Source organism: Neofelis nebulosa, chromosome 5 (assembly GCF_028018385.1).
Source record: "Neofelis nebulosa isolate mNeoNeb1 chromosome 5, mNeoNeb1.pri, whole genome shotgun sequence".
NCBI classification, from domain to species: domain Eukaryota; kingdom Metazoa; phylum Chordata; class Mammalia; order Carnivora; family Felidae; genus Neofelis; species Neofelis nebulosa.
The window spans coordinates 7965268-7985641 of NC_080786.1; the positions used below are offsets into that span (position 1 = coordinate 7965268).

General features: G+C 49.2%; 1 protein-coding gene across 5 annotated transcripts in view; it reads left to right on the forward strand.

Moving 5' to 3' along the window:
- Window positions 1-20374, forward strand: part of MYRIP (myosin VIIA and Rab interacting protein) — a 370434-nt gene that overhangs the window by 294591 nt on the left and 55469 nt on the right. For all 5 annotated transcript variants that reach the window (XM_058729485.1, XM_058729487.1, XM_058729486.1 and 2 more), the window contains 2 exons: window positions 623-776; window positions 8966-9603. In XM_058729485.1, the coding sequence (XP_058585468.1) occupies window positions 623-776; window positions 8966-9603 (792 nt within the window). The remainder of the gene's footprint in view (window positions 1-622; window positions 777-8965; window positions 9604-20374) is intronic.

Sequence of the window (20374 nt, forward strand, 5' to 3'; positions counted from 1 at the left end):
TGTACGATTAATATATAATAATAAGTTAGTATATGTAATATATAATATATACATATAATTCTTTGTAACATTCGTAACATATATATGTTTGTGTATATGTCGTAACATATACATGTGATACGATTCAAACGTGTTTCCCCCTCACCACTTCTTAGGTAGCAGTGCCTTTTCCCTGCTGGGTGGGAACATGTTCCAATAGTTGTAGGTTTGTGGACGGCCACACTTGGCTCACTTAGCCGTTGTAGCATTTTCATGGTGCTAGATCTATGTGTGCTGCAGGAACTCTCGGGTTTGGAGGTCTTCAGGGGGAAGATGCTTTCCTTTTCCGGCACAGTTGGCCTCAGAGGTGTTGCTGCATAAAAGGAGCCTTACGACACAGGCTCTGTCGGAGGCCGCTGCGTCTCTGACACTTTCCGGAAGGCCTGGCCAGCTTGCGGTGCAGCAAACAGGGCACCGTTCCTGTCGTGATACAGCATTATGCACTTGGTTCGCAGCTTTTAAGCCTCAGCACAGGAAAAGCCGTCCTGCCTTCTCCACGTCGTATCGTCCGCCAGAAAGCGCAAGGCTTTCCTCCCGGTGACTCTCACTGAGCTCACCCTTTTCCCCTCTTGTCTCTCCTCAGCGATCCCAGTCTGCGTTCTCACTCACCAGAGAAGATGCCCCGAGGACCCCTTCGCTGGAGGCTCTGTCAAGGCCGCCCAGGGGCCAGGACCAGCCACCGAGGGAGGAGGCGGCCTTGCCCATCTGGAAGAGCGTGGACAGGCTGGACGACACAAGTAACTGTTTTAAGCAGCATCTGGTTGGTCTGTGGGTCTCCGAAGTGCTGTCTGGGGGCTTCTCGGCTGTTGAGTGGCCCCCCTCCACCAGCCCGAGTCGGTGTGTGCCCCCTTGGGGCCGCTGAGCCACCAAGTCACGAGGCCTCTAGCCCGGTACACGCTTGTAATGCGGTCGTGTTCCCCACTGGGCAGGTTCCTGCTGAGACCCACGGGCCAGCGGGGGGCTCCTGGGCCAGTGTGCTACGGTCCTTGGCTGCACGGTCTCACTCCAGCCTCCTGTTCCACCTGGGCCAGGAGAATATGTCTCAGGCAGGCCAGAAAGGCTAATCCCACCTGGCAGGGCATTTCAGCGTTCAGAAGGATTTGGGTCCCAGCGTGGGTTGGTTTGGAGAGAGTCCTTTCTAAAACCCGACATACTAGTTGGGGTAGCACTCTCTACTGTCCCAAAGGAACCAAACATTTAGGCGGCTCAACACAATGGTTTAATTTCTCACCACACACCGGTGCAGTGCCTTGAACGGGCCTTCAGAGGCCAGAGGCTCCTTCTGCTTTGTGGCTCTGCTGTGCCCTGTGGCCTCTGACTCTTCCACTGGGTCCTTCACCTCGGCCAGCAGTTAGAGGAAGGGAGAATGGAGAAGTCAGTGCACCTGCTCCCTACCCGCCTCAGCAGGGAAATGGCGTGCAGGGCGATGACCGCAGGCCAGGACCGGTCACACAGCCCCACGTTGATGCAGAGGGCCTGGCAGACGCAGTCCTGGCGTCGCAAACACATTCCGGCCACACAGCTGGGCCGTGAGAGGGGCTTTCGTGGCCAGCTGTCATCCCCGCCACACCTGAGAATGGCGTGCTCCCCATTCTTCCTGCTTCTGGAAGGCCCTGTCTCTGCACAGAGCTCTTGAACTCACCTCTCCAGAGACCCGACATCCACAACACGCGGTCCCTTGTAAACCTGTCAAGTCACGTAACCCTTCCCAATGAGGAGGCTCGAAGTAGCCTGTCGCTTTCCCAGAGTCGCACCTCAGGAGGCCGTGAGGGGGTTGGAACCACGTGGGTAACGGCCGAGGGCCATGGAGCGGCCTGGCCAGGCCACCTCGGTCTCCCCGGCCCGTGACTGACTGTCCACGTCAAGATGCTCACTCCACCCTGGCACAGGCCTGTTCTTTCCTCGCCTAGATACACGTAATGAGAGCTAGGACCACTGTCCTCACAGGAAGAAACCACAAAAGGATTCTCAGCTCCCAGTATATGTCAGCTCTGCCCTCCCCTTTTCTGAACAACACCACAAAACCTCGCAGCAAAACATTCGTCTTAGAAATATGCTTTTAACGATGGTGCTCTCATTGCTGCTTTCTAAGGGAAAAGACTGGAGTAACAGCTACTGAGGCAAATTCCGATGCTCCATGTTCTCCCAGGGCAAAGAATGGCCAATGCAGTGATTACTACAGTCGTTCTAAAACTTTTTTCCAAACAGGTCACTTGCATGCGTCCCATGTAGTAGAACCCATCGGGAGAACCTGCAGGGATTCGGTCAAACACATGAAATGGTCTTCCTTTATGTATATGGCTTGGGTTTTGTTTTGTAATTGCATTCTTCCATTTACATTTTTTTTTAATGTTTATTTATTTTTGAGAGGGAGAGAGACGGAGTGTGAGCGAGGGAGGGGCAGAGAGAGAGAGAGAGAGGGAGACAGAATCTGAAGCAGGCTCCGGGCCCGGAGCTGTCAGCCCAGAGCCCGACGCAGGGCTCGAACTCACAAACTGAAGTCGGATGCTCAACCGACTGAGCCACCCAGGCGCCCCACATTCTTCCATTTTAAATGAGCTTTACTTTCCCTTCCTCCTGCTGTTCATTCATTCAGATTCTTTCTTTTTTTTCTCTCGTTAGCTCCCACCAGAGACTGAAAGTCCCCACAGAGAAGGGACTGTAAAAGTTCCACAAGGCATGTGAGGATGTCATATAATAGATCGTCAATAAACAATAATAACTAACTTTTAAAAATACTCTACAACGTACAGGGTTCATCTGCAGGCACTATTTTATTCATTCCTCCAGGGTCATTATCTTGTGAGGGGCAGTGAGGGTGAACGAGTTTGAGATCCCACAGCTAGTGTGGCTAAACCCAAACATCGTGGCCCCAGCTTGTGGGCTCTTTCAACCACTGCATGATAATAAGTGCGTCCCAACTCCATAAAAGCAAACCAATAAACAACAGCAGCGACAAAGAGCCTTTCAGAATCCATGCTTAACACACTGATACATTTAGAAGAGATTATAAAAACGTCTGACAAACACTCCAATTCATGAAATAGTTCCCTGCTGAATTATGAGCATTCCAAATAAATTTGGAAAGGATTTTAATTTTCAAAATGTAATTTTTTTTTACCTAATTTTCTGTAAAATAAAGCACCCATATTATAATTCACCAGTTGTATATAAACAAAATTTAGGGGTGCCCGGGTAGCTCAGTCGGTTAAGCGTCCGACTTCAGCTCAGGGCATGATCTCATGGTTCATGAGTTCAAGCCCCGTGTCGGGCTTTGTGCTGACAGCTTGGAGCCTGGAGCCTGCTTCGGATTCTGTGTCTCCCTCTCTCTCTGCCCCTCCTCTGCTCGTGCGCTCTCTCTCTCTCCCTCTCTCTCTCTCTCTCTCTCTCTCAAAAATAAACATTAAAAATTTTTAAATAATATAATTTAGTTCAACAATATCACACACAAAAGATTTCATACTCAAAAGCTCCATGCATCCCTCAGGATGGAGATTTAAAATTACAAACATAGAAAGCCCTTGTGCAGAAAACTGCAGGGTGTTTTGAGGATTGCTTGGCCTTGCTAAGGTCTCCAGGCCAACCCCAGAGGTGCTGAGGGATGTCTGATATGTTTAGCAGGAAGCAGATTATACCCAGGGCCCTTGCCCCATGTCAGCGGAGCAGAAATGGAGACCAGCGGAGGGGCGCCTGGGTGGCGCAGTCGGTTAAGCGTCCGACTTCAGCCAGGTCACGATCTCGCGGTCCGCGAGTTTGAGCCCCGCGTCGGGCTCTGGGCTGATGGCTCGGAGCCTGGAGCCTGTTTCCGATTCTATGTCTCCCTCTCTCTCTGCCCCTCCCCCGTTCACGCTCTGTCTCTCTCTGTCCCAAAAATAAATTTAAAACGTTGAAAAAAAATTTAAAAAAAAAAAAAGAAATGGAGACCAGCGGAGACCCAGAGGTGGAGAGCATCTTAGGTTAATGTCCACTGGGCTATTTTCAGCACTTCTGTGTATGCCTCAGGGGAAAGGTCGCTTCCAGAGCCTGCTAACTCACGGTCAGGGTCAGCCATAGGGACGCTGTGGGCTGAGTAAACCAAAGCAGATCCACTTGGGGCCTTGGCAGGGCTGACCGCAGTCTGTGGATGTCTCCCAAGACACATCTTCCCCTTACAGACCTTGGCTGCGTGCACGGCATGTGCTCGGTGCTGGACATTGCAGTCAGGGGACAGCCCCTGCTCTTGAGCTGTTGTCTGCACCGTCGTGAAAGAGGATGCGGAAAGAGGAGAGAACGGAGGGACGCAGGGTCCCCGGTGCATGTTCCCGGAGGACTGAGAGCATGTGGTTTTGGAGCCCAGGCGCGGCCTTGAGCTGTTCCAGCCACAGGAAGCTAGACAGCGAGGTTTCCGTCGGGTCGGGCATTCAGGGAGCCGGCTCTGTTTTTGCGGAGATAGAAGTCGGTCAACTTCTAGCTTCCGCAGAGGCCCGTGGTAGATGGGACCGTAAAAGGCGGAAGAGAGGAGCCAGCAGCGGGCTGAATCCCTGCCCGCCCTGGGGTGGGTGTTGAAGGCAGATGCGTGACCGCAGAGAAAACACAGTCCGCCCTGGAGCCAGGCAGGAGCGGCCTTCTCAGGGCCTTTCTCTTCTTGGCTTCCTCCCACGGCCCCAGACAGCCTCGCATCGAGAGTTCGGCCTCGTCCCTGCAGCCTGTGGGTGTCCGTGTTCACTAACAAGTAGTCTTTACCAGCCCAGGACAGGTTCCAGAAATGCTCAGGGAAGAAGACACAAGCTGTGGTCAGGGTGGCGGCGGGCCAGGAGTGATGGGGGTGGACGGCCAAGGAAATAAGCTGTAGTGTAGTGTAAGGGTTTAAAAGTGAAAGCTTCCCGGAAGAGCCCAGAGAGCAGAGGGGCCAGTCTGCCCAGGAAGCAGCCGGTGAGTTGGGCCTCCAAAGACCACCCAGAAGGCAGACAGGGTGACCGATTGTAAGGCCCCAGGGCCACACCTCTCCCCTCGGAGTGAACGCTCCCCGCGGCCAGGGCGGAGTCTGCTTTGCATCTTTGCATCGTGGGGGTGTCTCTGTTTGCAGACTGTAATGTGAAGACTTGAGGACCTGTGGTTTATTTGGAGGTGAGCCCAGGAGACACAGAGAGGGGAGGGGACAGGAGACAGGAAGGGAAGGCAGGCAAATGACTCATTAAACAGGATGGCGGTTCGTCCCCACTGGGGAACTCTTAAGAGCCAGCATAGAATACTGTCCTGCGCAACAGGCAGGGGAGTGGGGAGACTTATCCACCGGCTTCCCGTGTCATTCGTTGAGGGCTGCATCCAGGGGCCTGGGATCGCCCCCCGCCCCTGGGGCAGCCCAGCAGTCTCTGGTAAACAGAGCACACCTCAGGCAAAGAATCACAAGTGCTGGCAGTTGGGAGCCCAGAGGATATATATACCCTGAAATGATCCACAACGTCTGCTGCAGAGAAAATCAATATTGCCACTTACTGGCCATTCGTAGCCTCACTGAGAGAGAGCCCAGGCATTTCTGGAGAAACCCAGGTGGGCTCTTTGGTCCCTGCCTTCCACACCAGCTGACTGATGCTATTGGGATGTGGCATTGGGAAAGTGCCAGCAAAATAGAAACCCTTTTTCCCAGAAGACCTCCATTACCACCACGGCAGGTGGAGCCCATAACAGGTAAATGGTAATAACACCCTCACTGGCCTCTCTTCTGAATGTTTCCATGGCCAATGAGAGCAGTGTTGCTGTGGTCCAGAATAGCAACTATGGGGTAGATGCATACATATACACATGTATGGAGTTCGTGGTGCTGCCCTGTGACGTCAGATAAAAATAATGATAGTATAAGCCCATTCAACAGGTAGAAGATAAAAAAAGGCTGAGGGGGAGTGGATAGTATGATCGATGCTTTACACAGGATGTCTCGTAATAATCCTCTGACTGCCACGGAGGGCACACTGTCTCCATTTTCAGGTCAGGGAACTGGCGCAGGAGGTGCTCTCTGACCAAGGTCACCTGCCAGGAATCCCAGTAACTGGGGCTCAGCCCTGGATCTGCCTGAACCCACAGTCCCTGTTCTCCACCCTGCCCTAAAGCAGCCCAGGTATGGGTGAGGGGAAGAGTGCTGTTATGGCCGTCCCCTGCTCTGAACAGGCACATGTAACACCCTTGATCGGTGTCCTCTCATTTAAACCCCACACCCAACCAGGGGGGGATTAGCTGTACCAAGGCTGAGAGGCTCTCAGAGCTTTCTGCCCAGGCCCCCTGACTCCACGGCATCTGCTCTCCCCTCTGCACAAGCTGGCTGTGGGGCAGAGCAGGCTGGAGAGGTCAGAGATGCAGCCCCAGCCGCGGGGCCTTGTCCTGGGGGGGGGGGGGGGGGGCGGGGGGGAGGGCGTGGTCATGCGCGTGATCTACCGGAACACGGATGGGGTCATGGAATGAGCCCGACAGGCTATCACACCAGGAGGACTCGGGGAAGGAGGAGGCCACATCTGGGCAGGGGGAGAAGCAAGTGCTCTAGGAAAAGGGGGGCCTAGGACGTGAGGCCTTTGAGGGGTCACCAGAGCTCTGCCACATGGAGATGTGCGGAGAGACCCCAAAGATAGCAGAACCAGCCAGAGAAAGGCAGGACCCAGGCCCTCAGGCTTCTGGGAGGGCTGTACTCCAATCAGCCGCCACCGGGCTCAGAATGTAGAAGGCCTGTGTTCTGACTCCCAGAGAAAAAAGGGAACTCAGGTGTCCTGCCAGCCTGGGCAGCTAAATTAGAACTGGGTCTCTGAGCTGAGAAGAATGTCCAGCCAACATCTGAATGCCCTTCAGGCTGTGGTTCTAGAGCAGGGTCCTGGCCAGGGCAGTCCTCCGTGGACAACACCGTGAAATACTGATAACCTTCATTTCATTACGTGAGACAGTAATCATCTAATGGGTAAAAATGAATCTGTGTTTTAAGTGGCATGTGACAGGACTCTGCCCCCATGTCCCAGCACAGCAGCGCTGTGGCCCTGTAGGCCTCAAGCCCAGGAGCTGGTGTCCACACACAAGTTAGTCCCCAAAGCCCCAGGATCCTCATCACCCAACCTCCAGGGAGTCCTGTAAGGCTCCTCATAAAGGAAACAGCTTCTGGTGGCAGTTGCTGTGCCCAAGGCCGGTGAGCTCTGCCAGGTACTCAGGGCTGAGAAGGACCGTGTACATGGTCCCCAGGCACATGGGCAGGACACGTTGTCCTTTTAGGCTTCGGCAAAAATAAGACAAGGCAACTTTCACCCCCTGGCGTGCAGATCAACCCTCGGGGCCCGAGTCAGCAGCCATCACAGATGCTCTGAGCAAAACTGAGCCTAGCTGAGGGCCAATCCAGACCATGACCCTGAACTGAGGACCTCTCCAGCCTCACAGCTGACCAAGGGTTTCCACAGCACAGGCTGTAAGGCAGGGCTGCTTTGGCCTTGGGTAGAGAGGCCCCTCATCCCGACTCGGCCCGTTATGGGCTCTGGGACCTTTGACAAGTTACGTAGCCTTGCCTACCTTTGTTCCCCCATCTGCAAGGTAGGATTGGGGATACCAACTGCTTTCTCCCTCAGATCCTCTTCAGAATGGGGCACGTGCCCTGAGTTGAAGAGAAACGTACATGCGGAACAGGAACAAACCCTCACTCCTCCACGACCCACACAGAACGCTTCTGGGGCCAGATGTGTGGGGTTTTTCCCATATCAACCAACTCGCTGACCACAGCCGGGTATCCTGCAATTCCATGCTGATCCTGTCTCCCTGGAGTGAGCCCCAGATCCCGCAGCCAAGGGCTCAGGACTGAGTGACTTCGGATACCAATCGCAAGTCCCAAGTTGTCACTCGCATTTTGACCAGCCAGCTATACTCAGGGTTCCCACGACCTCCTCCCGAGGTGCAGTAGTTTGCTGGAACGGCTCAGCTCACAGAACTCGGGGAAGTACTTATGTCCGTAATAAAGGACACAGATGAACAAGCAGATGAAAACGTACATAGGGTGAGGCCCTGGAGGGTCCTGAGCACCGAGGAGCTGGGGTGTGCCACTCTCTAGGCACATGGACGTGCCGACCAGGAAGCTCTCAGAACCCCCTACTTCGGGGACTTTTATGGAGGCCTCATTCTGTAGGCACAATCAATTATCAACTCATTTTCCAGCCCTTCTTCCTTCTCTGGAGTGTGGGGGTGGGGCTGACAGCCCTAAGTTTCTACTCATGGCTTGGCCTTTCTAGGGGCCAGTCCCATCCTGGAGTCCCCCAGAGTCACCTCCTTAGCATAAAAGATGCTCCCAGAACCCAGGAAATCCCAAGGGATTTAATTTAGGAGTCCTGTGTCAGGAACTGGGGTCAGAGACCAAATGTTAGCAGGAACCTGGACAGAGTCTGGAGTGTGTGTGTGTGTGTGTGTGTGTGTGTGTGTGTGTGCATGCCTATATCTTCTTTCATATATGCCTTCTCACAAGGCTGTGATTGGTGAGATCTGTCCAAGTGCCAAGGGCAGGCAGGGTGTGTTAACCTCGAGGGAGGCCAGGGAGGGTGATGGAATCATCTCCCATCCAACCAGGGGAAACCATGGCCCAAGGGCAAAAAGCCAGACCCGGGGTTGCCAACAGTAGCTCTCCCTTCACCTCTTCTGTGCCCAGCCGGCCTAGGGGAGGAGGGGGGTGCCATTCTGAGGAGGTCGAGGTGACCAACTACCCAGGTATATGTGCAATAGAAGCCTGATCTCTGAGTTTCTCCCCATCTGTGGAGCACTGGGGCCTCGAGGGACTTCCTGGGGACCTTCAGCTCTGCTAAAGGGGCGTGGCCTCGTGGACTTCCTAGAGTCCGCCGATCCAAGGACCCCCACAAGCCGGTCGTGGGGAAGAGACAGCAGCCTCACCTTGCTGTCAGGTGATAACAGCCCTCTCTGGTTTCTCTCCTCCCACCCGCAGACCCGGCCGCGGTTTTGCAGAGCCCCGACGGGAACTGGGTGGCCCTGAAAGATGGCGCTCTGCCGCCCACCCGCCTGCTGGCCAAGCCCAAGAGTGGCACGTTCCAGGCCCTGGAGGCAGCCTCCCGCGTGACATCTGCCTACGAGGAGATGGGCTCCGAAAGTGAGGAGGACTTTGACTGGAGTGAGGCCTTGAGCACGCTGTGCCCGCGGCCCCCAGGCCTGCCCAGGAGCCCCCAGCCTCAGACCACACAGGCCCAGGGTTCGGACCAAGGCCCCTCGGCCACCTCTGCCTCCTCCGGGCTCTCTCCCAACCCCGAGGCCATGTGCTCCGACTCAGAGACGTCCTCTGCGGGCTCCTCCCGGGAAGCTGGGCGCCGGGCCAGACTGTCCTGGTTGCAGAGGAAGGCCCCCAGGGACCCCGCCGCGGAGAAGATACGCCTGCAGGGAGAGCTGGACGTGAACTTCAACCCCCAGGCAGCCAGCAGGGAGACCTCGGACAGCAGCGAGCCCGAGGAGATGCCCCAGGCTGCGGACCGGAAGGCCAGGAGGTGGAGAAGGGCCCGTGTGGGCTCAGAGGAGCCGAGCGAGGAGTTGTCTTCTCCCAACGCCCATTGCCAGGGGCTGGATGCACATCAGGTAATAAAACCAGCTGCCTGCAGGTGCATGTACACGCTTCTCAGCAAGAGGTGCCCTTCTGCCAGCATGACTGGTGCCGAAAGGGCTGGGTTTAGAATTCACAGACCCAGATTCTCACCTTGGTTTGCTGGGAGGTAGCTGAGTGGCCCAGACAGCTCGCGTCACCTCTCTGGGGTTCCATGACCACCTCTCTGGAGACGAGCGCCGACAGGTCAAAGTGGGTTTGCAGTGTTGCCCCCAGACCATCAGCGTCAGCACCACCTGGGAACAAGTTAGAAATGCAAATTCTCAGGCGCCGCCCCACCCAAAAACCCTGGGGACGTGGTGCGGCATCTGCTGGAACCAGCTCTCCTGGTGAGTCTGCTGGACCGAAGCGTGAGGGCCGCTGGCTTAGGGTTAAAGGTATGGGGTCTAGAGTCAGGCTGCCTGGCTTCAAATCCGGCTGTGTGGCCTTGGGCGAGGGTTCAGTTCCTTCCTCTGTAAATGTAGATGATTTTACCAGCCATTTCAAAGAACGGTTCTGATGCACGAAAAAGGTGAGGTTTATAAGGAACCGAGCTCTGTCCTAGACAGAGGGCTCAGTAAATATTATTCCAGTATGATAGCTCAGGCCACAGTTTACTCACATTCTGTGATTCTTTCGTCCACCTCACACCCCCTCTACGTGTCTTCAGTGGCCTTGCCAACATGAATTAGTTCATGAGCCTCCTTTGAGACTCTGTGATGAAAGTTACGGACTCTCTACCTGGAAAAATGCACCCGTACACACACGCACTCACGCACCTGACACACACACAAATATACACACACATACACATACACACAGGCATGCAGTCGAATGTCATTTTACGTACAACGTCAGGTAGTTCGTGCACCCCCAACCAGATTAATTCTGTATTCTCCAAAGACACCCTGCTCGCTCGCAACTCTGTGCTGGGATCACGCTGTGCCCTTGCCCCTCCCTTGCCTCTTCCCGGCGAAGCGCGACGCGGCCAACTGAATGTGGAACTTTGTGGAGCCCGCTCTCATCTCAATATTTTCTAAACTGAAAAGCGACACAGGTGGCCCGGAGAATTTAAATGACTTCATGAAAACAATGGGTTGCATTTGAAACTGAGAGTCTAATGGAAGAATCTAGTTAGGTTGCCCCTGCCTTCTGTAGGCTCACATTACTGTCGGGTTGACCTTTTACACTCCTAGAGAAAGCACACCCACTTCCGGAACCTCACTGCTTTGCCAGTAGCCCTTAGCCACCGTGCTCTGCATTCCTAGTTTCCGTCTAACCAAAAGCAGACGCTGAGTCAAGGATTTGGATGCAGGTTTAGGTGGGAGGAGATCCCAGGAACTCCAAGAGTGAGCCAGGGTGGCGAGAAAGGCCTATTAAGGCTGACTACGGAGGCTGTGCTCTCCAGCAGGGACCCACTGAGAAGCCCCATGGGACACGCCTCCCCCCTGAGGACAGGAGCATTAGTCACAGTCTCCCGTCTCCCATTGGTAGAGAGTGGCCCCACCCAGGAGAGAATTAACTCGAGACACAAGCAGTTTCTGGAGAAATCCTGCAGGCAGAGACACCCGGGTCTGAGGTGGGAAACTATCAGTAGCCAGAAACTATCCCTCAGGACTTCAGGCAACTCAGGCACCTCCAGCGGATACAGGCTGGGACGTCACCAGTGGCTCCGACAGTGCCCTCTTGGGAATGCATCAGCCAGATCCCTGCTCTTGAGAGACCCCGTGGTGAAGATCGTTGGGGACTCAGAGGCCCTCGGGTCACAGAATCTGGCAGCGGTCCTGCCTGAGCTGCTAATGTATCCCCTAGAAAACATCCTTTCTTCGCTCCAAGGTCTCATTTGCTCCTCTGTAACACCAGACCATTATCATCTAGCTCAAGTGGAGACTGTCCTACAGAGACTTTGGGTGACTTACCTGAAGGGATGTTCTTGAGGGCAGTCGGCCTGACTCACAGGCAGGTATCAAATGCCTCATATCCACAACAGCTGGCTGCATGAAGCTTCCTATTTATTCTGAAGTGGCTTGAAAGTTGTCTTCCGGTGGCAATATTTGCAAGGCATTGATAGAAGGCAGGACCGGCAGAAGAGCGCTTGGGACCAGCGTCGCTTCTGCCTCCCTGCAGTGTCCTCTCCTCCCCAGTAGGTGGCAGTGGTGTTGCACCAACAGAGACTTCAAAACTGGCCCTCCTAGCTCTCCCTCTTAGTTTACTAGAGCAAGTCTCTCTTCTGTCTTCTCAAAAACAAAACTAAATAAAAATAAAAATAAACACACACACACACACACACACACACACAATCTCCAATACTGAGGGATGCATCATTTTTTGAGAAAAGTATGAAATCTTTTGTATATATGCGTGAACATATATATACGTGTATATATATGTATAGTATTTTTAACTACATGCTTTTTATGCAAATTTATATTTAATATAAATAAATATATATTTTATATGGTTAGATATATTTCATAAGGTTAGATCTTATATGTGTGTGTACATATATATATACATGTATATATATGTGTAGTTATTTTTAACTGCATGCTTTTTAACTATGCAAATTTATATTTACTTTTTTTTTTTAATTTTTTTTAACGTTTATTTATTTTTGAGACAGAGAGAGACAGAGCATGAACGGGGGAGGGCCAGAGAGAGGGAGACACAGAATCCGAAACAGGCTCCAGGCTCTGAGCTGTCAGCACAGAGCCTGACGCGGGGCTTGAACTCACGGACCGCGAGATCATGACCTGAGCCGAAGTCGGCCGCTTAACCGACTGAGCCACCCAGGCGCCCCTGCAAATTTATATTTAATATAAATAAATGAATGTAGTGTAAAAAAGTTGTGAACGTACAAATACAGTCCCCCTTGACCACAATCTAAATCCCTGCCACGTCCCCCAGAATAACTGCAGTTGTGTTTGTACATTCATACACATAGAGTACGTTTAGAAATACAGTTCTGGGGGCACCTGGGTGGCTCAGTCGGTCGAGCGTCCGACTTTGGCTCGGGTCATGATCTCGCAGTTTGTGAGTTCGAGCCCCGCATCAGGCTCTGTGCTGACAGCTCAGAGCCTGGAACCTGCTTCACATTCTGTGTCTCCCCGTCTCTCTCGGTCCCTCCCCTGCTCATGCTCTGTCTCTCTCTGTCTCTCAATAAATAAACATTAAAAAAAAAATTTTTTTAAGAAATACAGTTCTGGAAAGCGATCTGTATTTTAGCAAAATGGGCCTTTACTCTCCATATTCTCCCGCCACCAGCTATTCACAGTGATAGAAATGTCAGCGCACATCTCCACGCAGTGCCTGCAGAAGATTGCCTCCAGGTGGTCCCTGGAGACGGGGGAGCATGGGAGAGGGAACAGTGTGTTCAGGGTGCAAGCAGGAAGGGTGCACTTCCAGTAGAGAATTTTAAAACAATAATAAGTTCAACAAAAGTCAGCCTTTTTGTTGTCACTTGCACCATGCCGGGACAATTCTGAGTAGCGTAACTTACGGTTAGGCCTTCAGTGGCTCTGCTCTTTGCTTTTCCGGATGATATGTGGTAAGATCTGACCTTATTTTTCTTCAAATGAAGCATTTGTCACCAAATCATTATTAAATAATTCATCCTTTATCTGCTGGCCTTAGGTGTCCCCTTTAATATATATTAACCTTCTTTTATTTCCACGAGCCTGGTTTCCTTATGCTCTATTTTCTTCACTGACGCAGAAGTCCATTCATGTACAGATACAACTTTATTTTCACTGTAATAACATCATAACGTACTTTGCTATCCGGTAGATGATCTTCCCTTCGTGGTGGTTTTTGCCGAGGATCTTTTATAAAGTGTCTCAACTTGTCTCAGGCCTTTACTCACATAAGTGATTTTTCACAATCTTCCCTTCCAGTTGAAGAAAATTTTAAGTTTTGATTCGATTGCTCCAAATGCATTTATCTATTTGGAAAAAATGTATGTCTGCATAATACTGAGGCTCCCCATCCAACGGTGTCCTCCTTGTCTCTATTCATTTACTTTCTGTCAAGTTTTAAAGATTTTTTTCAAAGCTCTCCTCTTTTTGTGAAGAAGTTTTTAATTATGTACATTTTATTGACATTGTGGTTGAGATCTCTTTTTAAAATTTTTTTTAATGTTTATTTATTTTTGAGAGAGAGACAGAGTGTGAGTGGGGAAGGGATGGAGAGAGAGGGAGACACAGAATCCGAAGCAGGATCCAGGCTCTGAGCTGTCAGCACAGAGCCCGACGCGGGGCTCAAACCCACGAACCGTGAGATCATGACCTGAGCCGAAGTCGGACGCTCAACCGACCGAGCCACTCAGGTGCCCCTAAGATCTCTTTTATCCATTCCCTGTTCTGAGTTCTGACGGTGTATAGAACACTATTGACTTTATGTTTGTAATTTTATAACTCAGCCCTAATAGATTCTTAGTCCTAATAGTCTTTCCCATGGTTCTTTTAGCGACTCCTGGTAGATGATCATCTTGTCCACAAGGAAGGACATTTTTATGGTTTTTTCCATGATTTACACTTATTTGTCTTGCTCGTATTATGGCCCGGCGACAATCGTGTGCTATACTATGAAGGACTAGTGACACCCAGCGTTTGGTGTCTATCTTGCTGCGGTCCTTAGCCATCTGCTTCCAGTGGCGACTCCTCTATGTTTAGTAGATATGGTTAAGTAAGTTACCTCCTGTACCTTTAGTAGATATTCCAAGACAGAGAAGCATCTGTCTGTTCCTGGCTCCCTCAATGATTTAAATCAGGAATGTGAGTTTTATCAACTGCTTTCTGCCATCCCGTGAAATGATCCCATAGTTTTTCTCCTGTTGATGTTTGTAAGTCCCATTAATAGAGTGCTTAATTCTGAAACATCTTTTCATTTGCTGCGTAAATCTTACTGGATCCTGGTTCCTTTGTACAAAAACTGGTTTCTGGTCGCAGGTTTCCATTTTCATGCCTCCTTGTTCAGCTTTGCTGTCAAGTTGTACTAATGACTTGACAAAGACTCTCTGTTGTTTACTATTTTCTAGAACGCTTTATATGACTTGACAATTTTCTGAAAGTTTGGAAGAATTCACCTATAAAGCTGTCCAGGTCTGCCCACAGCTTTAAAAGTGAACTTTATACGTGAAATATTTTATGTATTAGAATCTGTAGAAAATATATATTAGAAATATATCAGAAGACAAGAAAGTAAAATGAAAAAATTAATATAAAAGCAAAACAAAAACACCTTGAGATCAATTAATAAAATGATAATCTGGCTCAAATATATATATATATATATATTCATTATATATAATGTAATATATAGTGTGTGTATATATGCGTGTATATATAATGAATTTCCCTCAAGTCAGCTTTGTTAGCATCCCATAGGCAATGTAGTGTACCCATCGTCAAACTTTTGCAAGTAAATTATCATTCCCAACATGATTCTCTTTTCAATCAAAATGAAGAGGTAATCAGAAGAGTAGATAACTTTCTGGTTGGTTTTGCTTTGTTTTTTACTCTTTGTTTGTTTTAGTCTTACAGCATTGTGAACAATAAATATGGCTTATGTGATTTTGCTGTTGGGATTTCCTTTGTGGCCCGGTCCATGGCCAGTTTTCATGACTGTTTCATTTGTGTGTTTGAAAAGAACACATATTATCTGTCTGTTGAGGAGAAACACCATGTACACAGGCACAATGTTGTGCACGTCAGCAAGATAGACAAGGCAGTGCCTCAGAAACTCATGTTCCTTTGCCTTCCTGTCCGTCAGGCTTCATTCCCCTAACTCCCCATTCTTTTCTACTGTCGTCTTCATGCTTCTGTGGTTTTCTTACTTTCTGTCTCTTCGGACTCTGGCGACTCCCTGGAAGACACACCAGCAGGTACTGGAGGCTCCACCCCCTGCTGGACCCCTGCCGTCGCCAGCCCTGATCAGCAGGTAGAGCCATTGAGGGCAGAAGTCCTGTCCCACATTCTCTAACTGCACCCCCAGCCTCCAGTCTCACCTCACACATAACGTAGCACATGGAGTCGCTCTGTCATCTGTTACCATAGACTGCTGAGCACATTCTCTGACCTCTGGAACCCCAACCCCTGATGTCCACGGATGGGATGAAATCCATGCGGCTGGATCACTTGCCCTCCAAAGCCCTGCAACAGGTATTTCACCATCTCTAGCCTTGGAGTGAATAGACACCTGAAGACATCCTAATTTTTCCTTTATGTGTAACGATTTTCTCTTCTCTTAGACGTTTGTTTGGTTCACCGTTATCTTTAAAGAGCAAACAGTTTGCCAGAACGGTAGTGTCTACTCGTTTCATGCTGTTGCACATAATACAAAGACCTTTTTTCCTACACACTTAAGTATTGTTCCAACTCTAGTGTTTTCTTCTGCCATTTTGATTCTTACTTCTTCCAGCTCACCTGTAGTTCTTATGCTGAATCTTGATTCTCTGTCTTCCATGTCTACAGCCCTCTCTTATTGTTTTCCCCTTCTCTTATTGATCTTTTTCTCAGCCTCTAGAATACCTTCCCAAGTTTGTCCTCCCCATCACTCATTTGTGTTCCCAGGGTTAATTCAGCTATTACCATTGTCAGATATGAGTTCTAATCCTGCTGCCATGCCTGCAGTCTTTCGGGATTCTTTTGCATCAGCAGTCTCCCCATTTTATCTCATGCTACTGCCTTGCCTTTTAGTCTGGGTGCTTAGCCCTCATAACTTTCTATACCTCTTCATTGAGACTCTGTATTATTATGCCCTAATGAAAATGCAAAACCACCATCAGACATTGTGCCCTACTTGTTAGTGAAATTTACGTGATGCCTCTGAGCTAGCTTTTGTTTCCTTTGCTCTGCAGTATTTTTCCCTAAGTTCCATGTTAACGTGTTTCTGTTAGTCATCGCTAAATGAGAATAATGCTGTTTCCACTGCATTGTTTACCAGTATCTAATATGCTCAAACCATTTCCCCTCTGCTAGCTTAAGATACAAGCTTTCTCCTACTCGCGTTGTCTTGCTTTATGTTTCTTTGGACAAATGGCTAAGAACCTACAATATGTATATGTATGTTGAATGAATGAACGAATGAATGAATGGAAAAGAACAAAAATCATTCTATGTTTCTACATGGTTTTATAGTCTCTGCCCCTGGTGCTTTATATTTCATGACCATACCTCCTAGGAGGCAACATGGTACCATGGTGAGCTCTTTCCTCCGCCCACTTGAATGTTTGAAGAAGATACTTCCTAAGTAGCTATAAAACAAGGAGGAAGTAAAAGGACTAGGAGTAGGGCTTATCTCTGAATGTTTCAAATGGCCAATACCACAACAGCTTGGATAATGTGCTTTTGTTTGTCTGGTGTTTTGTTTCGTTTTGTTTTGTTTTTTGTTTTGTTTTGTTTTGTTTTGTTTTGTTTTGTTTTGTTTTTATTGTGAGCATTTATCTTATACTCTGAACCAGGAGGAGGTACTCTTTGGTAGGAGGGCAACCAATTATCCTGACCACTGAGGAGAGGGAGAGAGTGGACAGGCCTCCGCAAACATTTATTTTTTCTCTCCATTTCATTTCCCTGGGCTTTGTACTTAGTGAAGATTGTTCCCATCCATTTGCCAGTAATGAGCCGACTTCCATTCCTTTTTCGTTATGTAAGTTTTCACCTTTATCTGCATCTTCCCACACAGTTCTGGTGGAAAATTTGGAGAAGCTGTAGAATGATGTTTGCCAGATGCCATTTTAAAATGGAAACCTGCTAGTTAATTTTTCATTGATTGAGACGTCAGGGTTGCAGGGGCTGCTGTTTTCAGTTTCCTCTGAGGTTTCACATTTTGTTGTACTCATTAGTGAACCTTGTTTCCTTGGGAGAAATTTGCCCCCTTGTCTAGCGTGCTAGGTCCCAGTTATTCTCAAAAGACATTTTAAGAATCTCGCCACATTGAGAAGCTAGTAATCCTTTATAACTAAGAATCTGTAAATATTCCTTTATTTTTGCATGTTTATGCCTTGCTACGGAGAGAATTTAAAGTGGTTTCTATAAATGTAAACAGAAGAGAATAAAATGAAAATATAAGAAAAGTAGGACAAAGGGGAAATCAGGATAGGAAAAATAAATGAAGCTAGGAGTCATGTTAGTTCCCAATACGAATGCAGTGAGGTTCCTAATCACAGGCTAACAGTACCAAAAATTTGGCTCTGAGCTTTCCAGAAGACAATAGGAAGAGAATGATGCGAGCAGCTTGCTGAGTCAGGGAAACCATATTAGAACAGTAAATCCATTCCTTAAAGCGGGCTGCTCCTGGAGCTGAGATCCATGAGAAATTTATCCCATGGGTCCTCATGGAGAGAAGGCAGGATGTATCACCCTTTGCTATAAATGCCTCCAAACAAGCACACACATCGGAGGCTGCTCCTCACAGTGTCACTCAGCGTGAACCAGTATATCACCGTGGGCACAGTTCCATCAAGTCAGTCTATCAGGGGCCAAATACACCAACCTCTGCTGGTCCAGGTTGTTCGGGATTCAGTTCGGGATATGTGGAGGAGTGGATGGCTGCCCCCGCCCCAAGCCCTGGTTCGTGAGCGTTGTTAAGTTCCGAATTCAAGGGGGTGCTCTCTGACAAGTGCTAGCAAGACCCACGGGTATTGGGGGTAGTGTGACGCCCCCCGCATCCCGAGAACACCGAGGCACCCAACAGGTGCACCTCCCTCTGAGGTGTGCCAAGAGAATATCCCCCAAGCAGGCCCTTCAGTCTACTGCAGTTGAATTTGAATTGCCTCCAGTACACAGACCAAAGGGTGGTAATCCCCACACCCTGCCCCCAATTCTTCACCTCCAATTGTCTTTTTTTTTAATATTTTATTTATTTTTTTAAAGCAGGCTCCACACCCGATGTGGGGCTCAAACTCAACCCCACGATCAAGAGTCGCACGCTCTACCAACCGAGCCAGCCAGGCGCCCCTTCGCCATTGATTTTCAGACCTTTTTAGGCACGGAACTTTGCCTGAAATGCAAACTTAAGGAGAAGACAATATATAATATAACTGAAAGCAGAACAGCTCTGAGACAGGGCTGGCCTCTGCCCTTGTCCCTTACTCCCACCTACACAACAGCCTAAGCAAAAACAAATAATAACCTGGAAACAGTTCCGAATGGGGGTGACCAGTACCCCCCTCAACAGGAGCAAAATCTTAAGTATCTGGCAAATGATTCCCCTTGAACATGAGGACTGCTGGGTGTGCCCTCCAAGGTAACCTCCCTGCAGAGAACAGGTCTAGAAAACAAGGAGAGACACTTGCTGAATAATGGTGATTCTTAAATATGTTTGTGTCATAGGCCCTATTGAGAACCTGCTGAACACAGACGCCTCTCCCCAGTGTGTGTTACATGGGGCAGCGGAGGGCTAAAGGGGGTGGGGGGCGGTGGTGCATAAACACAGTCACTCAAAGGTTTACATCCAATGTCAAGGAGTTTGGGGGGCAGGAGCTTCCCTGAGGCTCCACAGACTCTGGGTGAGAAGTCCTGCTGTGGAGGATTTTTAATCAGGAATCATTAGATGCTAAGAACCATCCACCAAAAATGATGACATTAGGTTTGCAATAAGTTAAAATGTAGTCTTTATTTGGGGCAGATATTAAATACCAGGGCTAATTATGAGTTAAGACCTTTACTTCTTTGTGGCAATCCAACCATGCTAACTCCGCAAGGAAAATGTTGGCCTCTCTATTCCAAATGGCTTGGACCTGAACCTAGCTCACTCAACGTCATTAGCAAGTCTTAGAAACCAGTGAAAAGAAGGGAATCTGGAACATACCTCAGTCCCCATACCCCAATCCCTGCCCTGAATGTCCTCACTTTTAGGAGACTCTTCCTAACCATTCTGACTCTCGTGCTGGCATTAAGGTCCAAGTCTAAATGGCCATCAGAATCCAAAGGTCACAGAACTTAGAGTCTCCCTTCAATTGCAATGGAGAGTCAGAGAAAAAAAAAAAAAGATGAAATCCACTGTTAATGATGCTTTATTCCTAACAGATTTCTCTACAAAGCAATAGACCAATTGTGGTCAGTATGAAAAAATACACAAATGATTGTGTCTCAAATGCCCATCCCTTGAGTAAATACTGACCCGAGAAGCCCAGGCGAGTGATTTTCTAGCTGTTTTATATGGAACTGCCATCATTCTGGCCCTTTCAACAAACAGCATGGTCTAATTCCATCAGAGAGGAGATTATAAAGAGAGGGAACACAGACGAGCAGAAGAGCCCATCAGTCAGGGAATGATTTTCTGTTCTGGGAGAGGGAAATGTGCCCCAGATTAGATTCAGGTTTTGTTCATTTGGTTTTTTGTTTTTGTTTTTTAATTTTTTTAATGTTTATTTTTAAGAGAGAGACAGAGAGTGAGAGGGTGGAAGGGCAGAGAGAGAGAGGGAGACACAGAATCTGAAGCAGGATCCAGGCTCCGAGCTGTCAGCACAGAGCCCGACGCGGGGCTCAAACCCACCAACCCACCATCAGGAGATCATGACCTGAACCAAAGTCAGATGCTTAACCGACTGAGCCACCCAGGTGCCCCTTGTTCGTTCGTTTTTAAATCAATTTTATAATATGAAAGACTCAGAAAACAGCCTGGGATCCATACAGGACAACGGACCTGTAATTGTAAAAGCTAAAATTAAGCCTTTCGGATCAGTATGTAGGTGCTAAGTTTTCACAACCTCCTTCACCAAATGCATCCGCAGCAGCTGGGGCCGGCATCTGCCTTCCATACAGTTCC